The following is a 17,597-nucleotide window of genomic DNA, read 5'->3' as shown; positions in this document are numbered from 1 at the left end:
GTTTGTGTGAGCTTATCTGTCTTCTGCTCTACTCTCATTCTCCAAATGCATGCTAACCAGTTATCAGTTCTGATCATCCCAAGGCCTAAAAGCACTAACCCCCCTCCTCAACATATCCACCCTTTTGTCTTCACAATCTAGCATCCCCACCACGTTGCTGCTTGATTTTTTTAAAAGCTCAGCAGGTTGGCTGAGATCCACATACTGCAGCTGCAGTGTATTTATTTATACTTGCATTTATATCCCACCTTTTCTCCAAGTTGTTCAAGGTAGTGCACGATTGCCCCCCTTCCATTTATCCTTACACCAACCCTGTGAGATAGGTTAGGCTGAGAGACTGTGTTTGGCCCACAGTCACCCAGTGGGCTTCATAGCTGGGTGGGGATTTGAACCTGGATCTTAGCCCAACACCGTAACCCACTGGTGTTGGGAGACAGGATTGTATACAGTATCTTCAGAATGTTTGGGGGGGGATAGAGGGAGATCCCAATTTGATTGGACCTTTGCATTAAGAAAATAAAGCAACGCCTCCCCGTCTGCAGTGAGCTTTTTATGGAAAGGGATATTTGGAGATGTGATTTTGCCATGCACCATTTTTTCAAGAGAGAATAAAATTGTAATTAGCGGGGGGGGGTCATGAAGTTGTTTGCGCTGACAAAGGGGATCCCATACTCATAAAGGTTGGGAACCACTGGTTTAGGGAAAGCAGCCTAGAGGGCCAAAAGTTCTTCACCCCTGCTATAAACCCTACTTTTGTGCATCATGTTGCCCTATTTAAAGTACAATCATAATAGCCTTCCCACTGTTCTCAACCACTTTATGGTGATGCTTTGACTCCCATAGACTTCCAGTCCTCCTCACAAGGGGTTACCTGGTGGATTTACAATAAACTCACAAGGGGAAGGATGATGGCTGTGCTGCCAAGTAAGCCTGCACAAAAGGGAAAGGTTGGCAATTGCAGTAATGCCACCACCAAAAAGGTGGAGTGGCACCAAAGGCAGCCTACCTAGAGCCATCCAAATTTGGAGCTAGGCCTGAAAATATTATAAATTAGCTTTTGAGGCCATAGCACTGTTTATAGCCATTGCATTTATTACCATATTCACGTTCTTTTTAAGTACAATTCTTGAGGTAAAGACTATGCGGCTGTTATAGTTCAACTCCTGAATCACCTTAAGCACTAAAACAATCACATCAATCCTGTCTACAGATACAAGCCTATGACCCTTCTTGCTTACCTCTTATTCTACAGGGCTTAAAAATGAAGCTTCTATAGTTTTCTACTTTTGCACAATTGTCAAAACAAATGTTCCCATACATATGCCTCATGTTTCTGGACTGTCCAACCCAACTGCAGGTGGAAGCTTATCCCAGACAAATTCTGTGCAGTTATCAGGGAGGTTTCTTGTCTATTTCTCCTTCACCTGCTAGTTTTTAACATACAGGAAATATTTCTGTGTGAATATTCCAGTCTGAAAGCCTGTAGCTACAATCAACTGGTACTTTTGACACTGTACCTTGTCTGCTGTTCAAAAAGTCTATAATCCAAGTCTGCTTTTCCTTATTTGTATATAACCTACACGTTAGGAATAAAATGTATGTAAGCTAGACACCTTGTCCTCTGTTTATAATGCAAGTACTGTATGAGATTTCTTCCTTGGCACTTTCGATTTTTAAATTAAGCTGGAGTCTGTTTTCATGTTAAGGAAAGTGACAAGCAAAATACAAGTATGAAATGTAACTCATACAAATTAATTTGCCCTTCCAAGCCATTGTATTCAGCAGCACTAAACAAGGTATATCTGCCATATAAGTATGGCTGGTAATTTAGCATCACAAATAATTACTTGCCTGGTTACCTGTGGTAGTAAGAATTGCTCAGCAATCTGAGGAGCTTCACTCACTTCTACCCTTAAAGACTTTTTATGATTAGGTGGGAGAGGTCTGCATGGGTTTAGGAGTTAGATCCAGGGTTCCATTCACAGACTAGGATATTATCAGCTCCCCAGTCCTCCCACACACGATAGTAGGTTGGACTAGGGGTGGGAAAAGGATGAGTGACAGGATGTGTGCAATTTCCCTTCATTTTATTTGCAAGGCTGGGATAATTATGTTGTGAACTTAACAAGAACAATCAGATGTTCAAAAAGAACTTTATTGAAACTCAGAGCAAATGAACCAAGTCTGCATTCAGAAGAACGTGTTTGGTCTCTTGGTGGTGAAGCGTGGCTTATGTTGGCGACGCAGAACTCTATGTGGCAGAGGGAACTTGATTTTGGAATCCTGTAGGAAAACAGTAAGTAGGAGTAAGTTTATTAGAAACTAACCAGTAAAATTCATGACTATGTTTTTATCACTCACATTACTACACAAGAAAAATAAGTTATTAAAAATAAATTAATAAAATATTCTGCCTATTAATAGCAACAAGAGTGCACCTTTACTATCCCAACATACAAGTTTGCACAAAGGGATCATCTCAAAGGGGCTAAAAAGCCACTAATGCAAATACATATTTTAGGTATCTTTTTTCAATACATAATACATTCCAGGCCCCACAGACTTTTATATGACTACACAAATATACAAAACCATTTTTAGTAGTACCATAGTAGCTTTTGTACATGACTGGCATCAGGATTTGCATTATGGTGAAAGACAGTATCCTTACTACTCAGCAGTCTACTAAGCAGGCTGGGGAAGGACATTCTTCACTGCCTTAGTAAAGCATGATCTTTTTGAAAATAAGCTAGAAGAATTGTATATTTCAATCAGCAAATAATACATGAAAGATGGGAGTCCTTAGAAAGACAACATTTTGCGAATGAACATATTTTATATAACACTAAGTAATTTTACAGTAATCAACAGTAGGTCCGTGCACTTGAGTAAGGGACTTCCCCTTCTCACCTGCAACCTGTGGCCTCTCACATGCCTCTAAAATCTACTGTGGAAGGGGATCCCCATGAGAAGATATGGGGTCACAGAAGGAGAGGAAATCTTGTTACACAAGCCCAAGTCTGCTCAGGCAACACTGGATATCACCCAATAGAAGTAACTTTACATGGTTGAAAAGTATAGATTTGCAGTTGCAGGGCTCAAAACATACCAGATATTAGAGGCTATAGCTATTTGCATTAAAAGCATTTGTTAACATCTTTTTTGGATTTTCTTGGATATTAGAAGGTTAAGCACAGTGTGCAGTTTCTGATCCACTAAAGTTAATTGTTACTGACATCAGTGGGATGAAGACTGTTCCATTCTCACTATTTCCATTGTGGAAATATGTATTTAACGCTACTTACATGGAACTGCTTGACAGCTGGTCTGCGGCACTTGCTAGCAGCAATCTCTTCGACCTTCATGATCTGAATTGAGTGAGCACGGGCTCTATGACGAGCTCCCATATCGCGATCTGTAATACGCCAGACAATTATGAATTATATTAACAGGAACAAGGATGAGACCTGTATCTAGTTACACACAATATCCAGTAAGTATGCACTTGTAGGACCTTCAATTTCACTTTCAAAAACACACCAGCTCTTGAAAGGCGACAAGGTACATTTAATATCTGCACACATGACAAGAACATTTTATTACAAACAATGCTCTTTGGGTTTGCATGCAGTTTTAATTTTCAACACCAACAACAATTTATGGCTCTCTGTCATGTAAACTCTACAAGCAGATAGCACTAAAAGACAACCAAGATGATGAAAAACAATAAAAGCTATTTTCAACCATTTGCAAACTATCACACTGATTTAGTGGCAGAGCACAGTTTATGGTATAAAAGTTCCAAAAGTGTGTAGATTTCTCTTAAACATGCACAATAGCAAACTGTAATACAGTGCAACCTACATGTCAGGATGTAAAAACTAAACATAGAACTTACCCATTTGCCTACACTGTCTATTTGAGATCAACATAAGCAAACAGAGTTGCAGTTAACTGGCAAGGCATTTACAAGTTCAGTTTGTGCTTAACATTACAGCCCGATGTACACTTACTCAGAAGCAAGCCCCACTGAGTTTGATGAGGCTAACTTCAAAGTACATACATACATACAGAATTTCACCATTAAGGTTACTTTGAGCAGCATCTTAAAAGTGTTTGTTTCACAATACACGATTAACAATTTAATCATGAGAAATCACTTGTTCTTGTTAAATCCATGTTATGAAATGATTTGACAGGTATCTTCATATAATACTACGCCCTAAACTATTCTACAGACATTTGAGTCATGCTAACCTTTTTTTTTTAATCCAAGCTAAGTACAGGCAAGCTTAGCTCTTTTAATCTGTTTTTCTTACTCTCCATAAACCAACGTTTTAACGTCATGTGTAAAACGGTAGTTTTTTATGAGACACACTAATGCTCAGTTAAAAAAAAATGCACGTCAGGGTTATATCTTCTGCTCACGTGGAACTTCTGTTTCCTCTCCTCCCCTGCACACCACCCCAAATCTGCTCCAGAGGTCCCCCAACCATTTGGAATTGGGAGCTGGAGGGATCAGAAGAAGTTATGTTGCACACCCAGAAGTCTGTTGTGTGAGTAGAGCTGCTGTGGATACAACCTAAATGATTAAAGAATTTGCACACCCAGATATGCAAACTCTACCAAGGTAATTCTTAAGTCACAGAAATACAGCGCCTTGCAAAAGTAACCAGATCTCTGACCAATGCCCTTGTATTACTGAATTACAAGTGGTACATTGTAATTTCGTTCTGTATCTTTTATTTTGAAACACTGAAATTCAAAATCAATTACTGTAAGGTGACATTGGTTTTATGTTGGGAAATGTTTGTAAGAAACATTCCCAACATAAAACCAATGTCACCTTACAACATTTGATTTTGAGTTTCAGTGTTTCAAAATAAAATATCATACAGAACAAAATTACAGCATACCATTTGTAATTCAGTAATATGAGAGCATTGGTCAAGGGGTCTGATTACTTTTGCAAGGCACTGTATAGGCTGCAGACTACAACATAGCATCATTTTTAAAAGCTTTATGACATTGAAAACATTTATTCAGAAATAAATGGGCAATACAACAAAGTATGATGTGTTATGCTTTCATAAGAAAATGTATTTCTTCTTTATTATCTTAAAATAGTGGTATCAAAAGAAAACCAAGCCTCCAAATGGTTTTTACTTACAGCACTGTGTAACAGCCCCAGCAGTTGTCAAATCCCTGTACTCCCTGTACATGTTATGAGTTCCACTACGAGAATCATAGCGCAGCCAGATACCAAAGTTTTTCACCCTCAACGGAGACTTCTCAAAAACCTATGATTATAGCAATATCATTGTCAGAATAATCACGTTACCAACTAGTGTTTTATGTAACAAGTAAAATCATCAATGAATAAATTAGAATTAAAAGATTTAATTAGTTAAATCTATATGACAGGGATAGGGAACGTGGTAACCTCCTGGTGTTTTAGACTACAAAACTCCCATCAGCTCAATTGTCTGGGATGATGGCAACTGTGTCTGAGAAATACCTGGACCACTACAGGTTCCCCACCTCTGCTATATGGTAAATACTGCTGAAATACACTGTTTAAATATCACACCGCCATCAACCTATCAAGTACATCAAACCTTCCTTGCTAGAGCAAACCAAAGACCACCTGCGGCAAGGGTGACTACCCTGTACACCCCCCAGATGTTGGGGACTCCATCAATTCCACCCAGCATTGCCAATGGTAAGGAAAGATGAGAGTTGGAATTCAGAAATCTGGAGGGCACCAGTTTGGGAAATGCTGCTGTAATCCTATGCATGTTTATTCAGAAGTCCTATTGTGTTCAAAGGGACTTATACCTTAATAAGTGTTTAAGACTGCAGAATTAGTCTAGCATTGCATCCACAATAGTTGCCAAATAGATACCTCCCAAAGTTCACAAAGAGAGCATGAAGATGGTCATATCCAATTGTTCTTGCTATCAGATTTTCCTAAGTATACTGCCTTGGAATGTGAAAAATTCATTTAGACATCATGGTTCATAACCATTTCAGCTGCAAGCCAATACATGTCTACTCAGAAGTAAGCTCTATTGAGGTCAGTTGAACTTATTTCAAGGTAAGTGTATATTGGATTGCAGCCTTAGTCTATCAATGCTAGCACCCATCACGTCTAGTGATGGTGAATTTGGTAAATTAGCTATGGATCATGAAAAAGCTTACTCCCAATAACACAGATTGGGTGAACCCAAGTCCTAGTATTCTCAGCAAGAAATATCTCCATGCTACTTGTAATTTTATAAGCTACTTGTAATTTTATGCACGATTGTCAATCCCAACCCTTCCAGGCTTAAGGTGTTTCCACCTTAAAAGAACCCAACCTCTAAACTGTTGTCATAGAGGTAATCACGTTGGAGCTCTTCAAACTACTTGGGATTTGACTAACCTATACAAGTTGCACTCAGCACAATTTGTAAGCTAATCTACAGCATTTAACACTTTTGACAGAGCCAACAATTTTGAACTAGGAGACAAGACATTCTGGAAGTTATGAATAAAAACTTGGTCAAAGGTACCTATAAATGTTAGGTTAAGCAAGCAATTATTTCAACTATTAAATAAAATTGTTTTCAATACTTAAAACTATTCATGATCATACCTGACCACAGTACACAATTTCCCCAGAAGATTTCTTCATCTTCTTCAGCTGAGACACAAAGTACCAGAAACGGGACTTTGCAACAACATGATTAGGAGCAAAGATGCGCATACGATAGAGAGGTGGTGTTGGACACTTAGGGGTGGGAAGGCATCTCCCAACAACTTTGTACTCCCTCAGCTTAAAAAGAGAGAGAGAAAGAGTGAGAAAATCCATTCTACCTTTACAGCCAGAGTGATTTTACCTGTATGATTAAAAAAGGGAAGACGAACTAATACAAAACAAGATTTTAATTGTGCAAATGTATCTTTGTTATCCATTAAAATAACCAAACTAGTATCTGTATGTTGTGCACACAATACAATACTCAGAACAAGTTAACACTGTTCCTCGCTTTGTACTGATAAGATGTAATTTATCTAGACCACAGCTACACAGCAATAGAAAAAAATAACTGCTTTGGGGCTGGGCATGTGGTCCTAAATTGGGGAACATGGCCTTGGTGAAAAAGAAAGTGTTTGAATCAAATTTCACCTCAAATACAATTCATTCTCTAGAAAAGCAAACCATCAGTCAAACCTCTGATTCGCCTCCTCCCCAAATATTCAGTGGGGTAGAATATTAGTCTAACTTGGAAAGTGCTTTTAACGCTTCAAAAATGCTATAAAATACTATTTTTATTATGTGGATAGAGCACTGAGGGTTTTTTTTTATTTTTACAGCAGTGGGCAGACGTCAAATCTGTCAGCTATACCATGATTGTTTAATAGAACTCCAACATCTGCTAATCAGAGCCATGTACAAAGGTTAAAGAACTAGCTGCCTGAGTACATTTTGAGCCTAGAAACTTGTTTTCAGTGAGATAACTGAACTGAGGTTACCCCACTCTTACTTAATTTCAGCAGTCTAAATTAGGACGAAGAAGTAATTTTTGTTGTTATTTCCTATTCCTTAGCAACTGGGATTCAAAAACCCTGGCCTACCTACAACGAAGTCGCCCACAGAAGATCCCTATCTGCCCACCCCGATTTACAGGAACAGCATAGTTCAACGATCATTGCTTGCCTAGCTTAAAGACACACGAACTCAACCTTGACTGAAAACTGGAAAGCCTAGGACTGCATTAAGGTGGAAGGAAGCAAAGAATGAGAGTAGGCCTACTTAAATAAAAAAAGACGCATTTGCCTTCTTCCACACGAGAAGGAGCAGAGCCTAGAAATGGGAACGATGCACCGTCTGGAGGACTAAACTATCAGTCTTGGTCAGAACTTAGCAGTCAAGCCTGTCTCAGGAAGGCTGCACGCTGCAAGGAGGCGACGGCGCCATGGCCGCCATGTTGGGCGCTTGCTCGTGGCAGAGGAAAAGTAAGACTGGGGGAAAGACCTACTAAGACGCGCCCCTCCCTGCGCCGCAGCCATTCTCCCTCTTTTGCGTTATTAGAAACCTCCCCCCAACCTGCATGAGGACAACCGCCAGTCCAAGAAACCGGCGCTTACGGTGCCCGACGCCTTCATGATGCTGCCTCTCTCGCGGCCACCCAGAAAAGGAAGATCCGCATGCGTGACACCCGTACGTCACCACCTCTAACGGAATGCACCTCCTTCCCAGAGAGCTGCTATTCTCCTATTGGTTTCACGAGAAAAAATCGCAGTGGGTAGAGAAAACGTCTGTCTCTAGCAGCAACATTCCTATTGGTCAGTTTCCAACCGCCGAAACGTAATTTACTTGAAGGACTACAAAGGTGCGCTTGTCTGTGATTCGCATCACGATAGCATGGCCGTAAATAGAGTATTACTGTATAGCGCACAATGTTGTGCTACTGTAACAATAGAGGCGGCTAATCTTCAGTCTGGAGGCTGGCTGACAGCCAAACAATTTTTTCTGCCCCCACCCCACCCTACCCATTTTGGTAAAATAGCTCAGCGCTCTTTGGCGTGAAAATTGCTCCCTCCCCAGTCATCAGATTAATTATTTGATGAGTGAGGAGGAGGTTCCCTCCCTCCCAAGTAGCTATGCACAGGATTGCAGCTGGACTTTCCAACTAAAACTGCTAGGTTGCCTTACATTAGTTCTTATTAGCAGATCCGTTTGTCTGTTACTTCATGAATCCTGAAAACATGAGCAGAAAAAATATCATACTAATATAGCTACTACCATTTAATGATTATTCATGCCTTTTGTAGCAATTGTGAGGCGCCATGCTCGATGCTGTATGATTTTAATTGTATATTGATTGCTTCTTTTATTTCTTACATTGTATTTTATTGCATTATTGTTCAGTGATATATCTTTGCATTTGAGGACCTTTCCTAGTTCTCTTATAGTTGCCCTCCAAAGTCAGGATCATTCAGACCATGGTATTTCCGATCTCTATGTATGGATGTGAAAGTTGGACAGTGAAAAAAGCTGATAAGAGAAAAATCAACGCATTTGAAATGTGGTGTTGGAGAAGAGCTTTGTGGATACCATGGACTGCAAAAAAGACAAATAATTGGGTATTAAAACAAATTAAATCAGAGCTATCATTATAAGTGAAAATGATGAAACTGAGGTTATCATACTTTGGAGACATAATGAGAAGATATGATTCACTAGAAAAGACAATGCTGAAAAAAACAGAAGGGATTAGAAAAAGAGGAAGACCAAACAGGAGATGGATTGATTCCATAAAGGAAGCCACAGACCTGAACAGGGTGGTTTAGAACAGATGCTCTTGGAGGTCACTGATTCATAGGGTCACCACAAGTCGTAATCGTCTTGAAGGCACATAAACTATTTTTGCTGTTTGCAGCCTTGAGTTCTTTCAAGAAAAGGTGGGATATACACATTAACAACTAAGTGAAAGAGTTACAGAGAAAGGGATCTGTGAAGGCCCTGCAACAAGGCTATGAAATTATCATTGGTTTACACAGCTTCTAAGGGGATTATATTGTTTCCTGGAGGGCAAGTTTCTCAACAGTTGTTAGCTATTCTTATGTATTTGTTCATGGATTCATGGACTGCAAAAAAGACAACTAATTGGGTGTTGGAACATATTAAACCAGAACTATCGCTAGAAGCTAAAATTATGAAACTGAGGTTATCATACTTTGGACACACAATATAATGCTTGGAAAAACAGAAGGAAGTAGAAAAAGAGGAAGGCCAAACAAGAGATGGATTGATTCCATAAAGGAAGCCACAGACCTGAACTTACAAGACCTGAACAGGGTGGTTCATGACAGATGCTCTTGGAGGTCACTGATTTATAGGGTCGCCATAAGTCGTAGTCGACTTGGAGGCACATAACAACAAAACTAATGAAGTAACCCAGGTACAATTGCCTTGACAGAGGCAGAATACCAAAGACATTAGTAAGATTCTGCTTGCACAACCATTTTCAAGTCATAGGCTGTAAGGTCAATCCTGTTCATTTTTTAAATTTTCTTAATTATTATATTTATATCCCACCTTTCCTCCAAGTTGCTCAAGGTGGCTTACAAGCATGGTTCTCCCCTTCCCGATTTTATCCTGCGAAGTTAGTTAGGCTAAGAGACAGTGATGGTCCCAAGGTCACCCAGTTAGCTCATGGCCAAGTGGAGATTTGAACCCTGGTCTTCCAGGTCCCAGTCCAACACTCTAACCACTACACCATACTACCTCTTAATATTAATATTAATTAGCATACTCTAGAGTAAAAGGTAAAGGATTATAGAATTTTGCTTTCATCATATCAAAACTGTTTCTTTAGAAGTAAATACAGTGTCTTTCAGTAGAAGTTCCAAATACTTGTATAGAGGATTGAAGCTTTATACAGTACCACAGTCCTAAACCACTTACTTGTATTTAAGTCCAACTGATTTTAGTTTAATTTACTGAGGACTGCAGCCTTAAAATCACATCCTGTAGGACACTATTGTCACTGCAATTCATAGACCACTTCAGAGTACCAGTCCTCTCCTATGACCATCTTTTATCCTCATAAGCTGATGATCAGAAGTGATAAACTGGTATTTCCTCAAAGGAACTTCATGCAGGTGTTTTTCTAAATGGGCAGTTCACCTGCAGAATGGAGATTGAGGCCAGTGCTCTGCAGGGCTGTCTTTTTGAAAAAATAAAGCAGTTAGAAATTTAGATTTGGAGATGGTCAGAGGAAAGAAAACTGAGTTTAGGTGGAATGAAAGCAGTTTAGGGACCTGAATCACAGATTTAGGAAATTTGATGCTTGCATGCTACAGGACTGTATTGTGGGTTAAGGAACCATTCTGTCATCCTCATTCCGATATGGGCAGCATCCGAGGGTCCTCATGCTAGAGGCCAATGGCAAAATTTGGCAGAACAACAAATGTGCCATTTACCTCTATAAATTAGGCTAGTTTCTTGTTGAACACATGTCCCTCTCTATCCATCCATCCAGACAAGCAAGAAGCATTATCAGAGGACAAGGACTTATTCCAACCAGGCAGAAACACTCAAGGAGGGTGCAAAGCAGGACTGATGAGGGGAGTAGCTTGGGAGGGCATGTGGCCTAGGAGGAGTCTTGAGGGCCAGACAGAGAGACCTGGAGGGCTGAGTTTGGCCCCCAGGCCTGAGGTTCCCCCATCTCTGCTATATTGGCTTCTACTATGAACTGCTTGTATTTATGTCAATAAAATTTATACTGCTGTATAAAGACACCACAATTCTCCATTGCTCTCTCAAGCAAAGGAAACTAAATCCCATGGTGCAACTCCTTCATTTCTCACTACTTGGGGAAAGAAGTGCTTAATGTAGATTTAGGACTATGGTCTTTAGGAACTTGAGCACTGAAAATAACTCCAAAGGGTCTTGTTCTATTGCAATTTTGAACAGCTTTCTAACAAACATGTTTTTCTAGTAGAAATTAAAGAGCAAGAACCAATATAAAATAGAATGCTGGGATCTGTGCAACATGTAATTGAGATAATTACTTGATTCTAATAAAAGCTTTGTTTTAATTACATACATTTTGAATCTGAATATACATCCAATTCTGGGCATCCAAATTCTAAAAGTGGGAAGTTTATGTTGCTGTGTGTATCAAGTTTACACTAGTCTATGTTTAAGGTAAGATAGCTGCCACTGAATCTCTCCTTGTAATGATGCAAACTAACTGATATCCTCTAGTCCAGTGGTTCTCAACCTTTTTTGCTCCATTCCCCCCTTTCACCATTGTTCAGAATATAATTCCCCCCTTCCCAAGATAGTCTCTCATAGCGTGTTGACGTTTCGCGAATTTCTTAGTTTATATTATAACAGAATTTCTTGGAGCACTTTCTGGTCTTTAAATAATAATTTAATTTTGCAAATGAAAATAATGCTGCATGTTCAAGAATCGATTTTAATCTGTGACATTCAATAAACTTTATTGAATGTCGCAGATTAAATTAAAAACAAACTACAATTTTACAGATTGTACATAATCTACAGGACATCACACTTTGCTGAATAGTGGTCCGAATTACCCCCCTGGAACCCTTTTTCCCCTTGTTGAGAACCCATGCTCTAGTCAGAGGCATCTCTGCAAACTACACACCATAAGTACCAATCCCAATGCTTCACTACACCTTAAGGTAGCAGTTCCCAAACTGTTTTTATTATGGACCATTTGAAAATTGCTGATGGTCTTGGCGTACCACTCACAGTAGTATAGTGGCAAATTCAGAAGTGCAGGGTCCCCTCATGTTTGTCACAGCCATGCCCCCCTTTTTTTGCTGCTGGGTTGAGAATGAGATCCTTGTTAACGCCTTCTCCCACAACAACAAATATCCCTAGGAGCCAATAAGCTTGAAAAGGGAGAGTGTTGGCTGCCGAGATGAGTCTTCTAAATGGCTGACTCATCTTCTTTCACTCTGATTGGCTCCAGTCAGCAGGAAAGGACAAGGACTCATGTTAGAAGACTCTTCTCAGTGGCTAACACATTCCCCTTTCATGCTGATTGTCTCACAGGATGCTGAAGACATAGGGACCCTGCACCCAAAAAAGTAAAGGGTCTAAGATTTCCCCGAGACCCTGGACGACTACACCCTTGACCATTTAATGATTATTCATGCCTTTTGTAGCAATTGTGAGGCGCCATGCTTGATGCTGTATGATTTTAATTGTATATTGATTGCTTCTTTTATTTCTTACATTGTATTTTATTGCATTATTGTTCAGTGATATATCTTTGCATTTGAGGACCTTTCCTAGTTCTCTTATAGTTGCCCTCCAAAGTCAGGATCATTCAGACCATGGTATTTCTAATCTCTATGTATGGATATGAAAGTTGGACAGTGAAAAAAGTGAAAAAGAAAAAAATCAGCTCATTTGAAATGTGGTGTTGGAGGAGAGATTTGCGGGTACCATGGACTGCAAAAAAGACAAATAATTGGGTATTAGAACAAATTAAACCAGAACTATCACTAGAAGCTAAAATGATGAAACTGAGGTTATCATACTTTGGACACATAATGAGAAGAAATGATTCACTAGAAAAGACAATAATGCTGGGAAAAACAGAAGGGAGTAGAAAAAGAGGAAGACCAAATAAGAGATGGATTGATTCCATAAAGGAAGCCACAGACCTGAACTTACAAGATCTGAAGAGGGTGGCTTACAACAAATGCTACTGGAGGTCACTGATTCATAGGTTGCCGTAAGTCATAATCGACTTGAAGGCACATAAGAACAACAAAATGATGCCACAACAAAATGATGCCACTAGAAGCTTGTGACTAGATCCTGGCCTATTGACTATTGTGACTGATCAGCAGGGGGATATACAAAGAAACAGCATGGCTTTCAGAGTCAGGGCCATATACTGCTGGAAGGAAGGGTGGGGTATAAATAAAATAATAAATAAATAATAAATAAATATACTCAAAAGGAAAAAATCTAGAAGAGGCCCCAGTAAACTTTCCTAATATTTACCCCAGCTTTCCATTGCCTTGTTTTTATACTAGTTTAAGTGTGGCAAAGTGGTTAGAGTGTTGGACTATGTCCTGGGAGACCAGGATTCAAATCCCCACATAGCCATGAAGTTCACTGGGTGACCTTGGGCCAGTCACTGCCTGTCAGCCTCAGAGGAAGGCAATGGTAAAGTGCCTCTGAATACCGCCCACCATTAAAACCCTTATTCATAGGGTCGCCATAAGTCAGAATCTACTTGAAGACAGTACATTTACATTTTTAAGACTACAATTGTATAATAAATAACTTATTTGGGAGTAAAGCACCATTCAGATCAATGGGACTTCTTTCAAGTGAACATGAGCAGGTTCCAGTTGCACTGTTGTACTTGTGTTTTTCCTTGGCCGTAATAAGAGTTGCTGCTTTATTGGGTCTTCGGTATGTATTAAATGAGTTCTGTTATAGAACTACAATTCCCAGCGTCCCTTTAGGAAAGCCATGATAGTTAAACAGAAATGTGTGTAGTGTTGGCATGCCCGCAGCATCTCCAGTTGTCAACCCCCACGCGGTCGAGAAGAAGTAATGGAGCTAAACAGGCTCAAGGGGGAGATGGTCGGTTTAAATGACTTGGGGATTTCACTTTAAAGGTCAAAATAGTCACTGATCCCGGCCGAAGCTCCAGGTTATTTGTGGAAATCACCATCTCCTACCTATTGAGGACAAAAAAGATCTGAAAATCTACGGGGCAGGCTGATCGTCTCTGAGCTAAGCAACAGAGGGAGGACTACAAGTTCCAGCATGCACTGCACTCCGAAGAAAGCATTTTTCCCGGCCTACCACGCGTTTCTCTTCCCTGATTGGAGAAGTAAAAGTAAACGTCGGAAAAACCTGTTTCTGGGATCTCGGTTTTACTTGCGGCAGGTTATTACAGGGCGAAATGTGTTCAAAGAATCTGCCGCAGGGTATGCTGGGAATTGTAGTCTAGCTTGGTGTGTCAGTTTCCCGGGCGGAACTGGGGGAAGGGAGGTGGGGACGCTGCGTCTCCCCACAGGGCACGCAGTAGCCCCGTGGCGAGCTTCCTGCTGGACCGCGAACTGAGGAAGGAACCGCGGGTGGCCTTCCTCTGCCCGGCTTCCCTGCGGTCGTGGCGTCCTCTCGGGAGTGAGAGAAGGCACCGCCCCTCCCTGATGGAGTAGTTGGGAAGGTAATGAAGTGGATCGGGGCTAGTTGGGGGTCCTGTGCTGTTTCTAGTGCGGTTCTCCTTGTAGCCCACAGGAATGGAGGGGGGTGTTGCCGGCTGCCCTACTTGGGATGCAGGGGACGGGCGAGAAGGTGCGCTTGGCCCAGCAGGCCCCAGCGGGCAGTGGCGTGGCTGCCTCGTGGGCAGGGTCGGGGGTCGTGCTGCTCCATTCGGTGCAGAAGGTGTCTCGACGCCTGCTTAACGTCTTCTGGTACTTAAAGCCATACATGTGCGGGTCCCGTTCCTTGCCTTTGGCAGTAATCGGTGCCAGTGAGCCGCCTTTGCTTCAGCTCTCGCTGTTGCAGCAGATCACCACTTTGCCTATTAGCGTGTATAGCCAACGTGTGGGGATAAACTCCATTTTTAGCGTGAGTGAGATAAGGTGATTTTTAAAAAAAAAACTGTGCACGTGAAGCTCTCTTTTGAACATGAACCCGTTGTACTTGCACAGCTGGTTTGCTATTATGGAGTGGGCACGGGCTGGTTCCTTGTCTAAGTGACACCCTGATAAGTACTAGCTCAGCCTCAAAGTTGCTCTGTAACTCTTCGGTTATGCTCACTGTGTACTCAAAAGGGTAGGAACACTTATTAGTGGATAATTAAATTACGTTAAGGATTGGTTCACATGCACATACACTGCTTGATCGTTGATCGTTGATCGCTTAACATCCATTGAAAAGCAGTATTTCAAGCTGTTAAAAACTTTTTTTCTTTGTTGTGGATCACTCATGCAAGTCATTGTGTGATGGTGTAGTTGAGTGATGAATATGCATGTGTGAATAGGATCTTAAGCTGGCCAAGTGAGCTGAAATCAATTGAAATCAATAAACCTAGGCATCCTTAACTATGTATGAATTGTTGTATTGTATTGTTGTACGTCGCCCAGAGTGTCCGTTAACTCGGACAGATGGGCGACTAATTAAATAAAATTTTATTTATTATTTATTTATTACGAACATACACTAAAAAAACCTCTTTGCTTACTGGTAGCTCTGAATTAGTAATTACTTGCATGTGTAAGAGTCACTATAAGTAGAAGTTCTATATCTTCTTCGGTACAATATTTTAGAGTGGTGACCGTTCACGCACACATACCTGCAAATGAGCAAGTGTTAAGCAGTCATGTGATGTCACATTACATAGGAGCATGTGTGATGGTAATTAATGACCTCTTAATATATCAGCGGTAGCTGAACAGTGATGAATGATATACTTTTCACTATTGGGATGAAACATTTAGTTCTAGAGTGGTAGCCCAGTGCAAGTTGTTGTAAATCTACAATGCAGAGAGAAAAGCAGTGGTTTGGTGTATGGGGAGTTTGGTTGTCTGCCTAATAACTGCATACATTATATCAGGAATATTATTAGCATCATAAACCCAGATGGGGGCTGACTTTTTCCCCAGGCTGCAATCCCAAATAAGCATACTACATAGCAAGCCCCACTGAATCCAGGAGAATTTACTTCTAAATAAACATGTGTAGGATTGTGCTGTCAGACTGATCGTGAACAATTCTTTAGGCTCTTGGTCCGCTGTTTCTTTAAATTGGTTTAAATAAAGGGAAAATTAAAAATTGTTGCTTGGGATCCGTTCTATATGAAAGTTAATGTTGCTTTAATGCAGGGCTCAACAACCTTTTTGCCTATGGCCATATTTGCAAGCTGAAGAAACTGACATTGGCACCACACACACACTGCAACAAAGCACACACCATAACCTGTTCTGTTGGCTATAACTGAATGCTTCTTTCAAGCATAATTTCAGCAGGAAGAGAGGACCCTATCAGTGCCAAGGAAAGTCTCTGTGGGCACATGTTGGCAACCTCTGCTTCAATGGGAGGTCTTATACTCAATTTTACTTTTGTCTGGCAACAGAGACATTTGACTTGTTTGCACAGGTTCACTCCTGAATACAAATTATGTCTAAATCTGTCTAAAATTGATGTTTTTGTATTTAAAAAAAGAACTTGTTAGTGAGGGTAATTTGTGACTCAGAGTGTAAAGTGGATAACTTGCCTTTCTTCTGAAATAAATATTCATAATAATCAGTCGTTTTAATGCCTCATACTATTTACCATGGCCTTGTAAATTTAAATAACCAAGTTCTTTTTTTCTCAGGTCTGTAGATAAGAGTAAAATTACACATTACACAAAACGCTGTATGCTGCAAAAGTCATTCCAGTATCACGTTGGCTTTTGCAAATATGAGGTGCCATGGGAGGCAGAGAGTAGCGTTCTTTCCTTCCTACAGTAACATGCAAAAGCCTAGCTCTAGCCCAATACTACTTCAGTGGATCTAAAAAGTGCCTCTCATTTTGAAGTTGCCTCAGACAGCCTAGAGAGGTTTCTGCTTAAAAAAGGGAACACTGAGATGGCGCTGTTGGGTCTTATTCATTAGTTTGTCTCTTAACTACCATAAAATGGTATTGATGTCTGGCCTAAAATGTTCAGTTGTGCTTTCAAAAGGTAAAATATTCTTTTATCAGGAGAATTTTCAGCCTTATTTATCATGCCCTCAGTTTTCTAGGACTAAAATGAAAACTTGTTTCTTGTTTCACTAGTCATGTCTGATTAGTGTTTAAAAGGGTTGAGCTACTCTACTGTCACTGTAACTTGATTGATCAGTCTGTGCTGCTTGCTTGGGTTTTTTTTACCATGGACACAATCCAGAGTAAAAGATTTGAAGGCAGTCGGATCTAGGCTGCTTGTGTGCAAGCATTCAAAAGTGTGCTGCAATCATTTTGCATTGAGTGATACTTGAGTCAGAAAAGTACAATGCCATATATGTACCTAACAGGGCTGAGGGAAAGGATGGGAAAGCTTTGCAGGAAG

At 40.4% G+C, this 17,597-nt stretch overlaps 2 protein-coding genes, 1 long non-coding RNA gene and 1 other non-coding gene across 5 annotated transcripts in view; 2 read left to right on the top strand and 2 right to left on the bottom strand.

Moving 5' to 3' along the window:
- Positions 1-2,134: 2,134 nt before the first annotated feature.
- Positions 2,135-8,242, bottom strand: RPL18A (ribosomal protein L18a). 2 transcript variants are annotated; one of them, XM_061639846.1, is made up of 5 exons: positions 8,134-8,242; positions 6,638-6,817; positions 5,171-5,300; positions 3,306-3,415; positions 2,135-2,283 (listed from the first exon to the last, which is right to left on the bottom strand). In XM_061639846.1, the coding sequence occupies exons 1-5, from the start codon at positions 8,149-8,151 to the stop codon at positions 2,191-2,193; spliced, it is 531 nt and encodes a 176-aa protein (XP_061495830.1). In that variant the 5' UTR covers positions 8,152-8,242; the 3' UTR covers positions 2,135-2,190. The 2 variants fall into 2 exon arrangements, with proteins under 2 accessions (XP_061495830.1, XP_061495831.1); XM_061639847.1 differs by lacking the exon at positions 8,134-8,242 and adding an exon at positions 8,093-8,113.
- On the bottom strand, positions 3,504-3,632 carry LOC133363532 (small nucleolar RNA SNORA68). Its single transcript, XR_009757699.1, has one exon. It is a non-coding gene; the product is annotated as a small nucleolar RNA SNORA68 (small nucleolar RNA).
- LOC133390716 (uncharacterized) lies at positions 4,488-11,595 on the top strand. The gene is made up of 2 exons (XR_009764460.1): positions 4,488-4,630; positions 7,593-11,595. It is a non-coding gene; the product is annotated as an uncharacterized LOC133390716 (long non-coding RNA).
- Positions 11,596-14,384: 2,789 nt separating this feature from the next.
- Positions 14,385-17,597, top strand: part of XPOT (exportin for tRNA) — a 37,051-nt gene continuing 33,838 nt past the window's right edge. Inside the window, exon 1 of the mRNA XM_061639844.1 lies at positions 14,385-14,729. The gene's annotated coding sequence lies outside the window, so the exon portion shown is untranslated. The remainder of the gene's footprint in view (positions 14,730-17,597) is intronic.

Source organism: Rhineura floridana, chromosome 8 (genome assembly GCF_030035675.1).
Source record: "Rhineura floridana isolate rRhiFlo1 chromosome 8, rRhiFlo1.hap2, whole genome shotgun sequence".
Lineage (NCBI taxonomy): Eukaryota > Metazoa > Chordata > Lepidosauria > Squamata > Rhineuridae > Rhineura > Rhineura floridana.
Note: the sequence above shows the minus strand (reverse complement) of the source record. Positions and strands in the feature narration are given on the sequence as shown.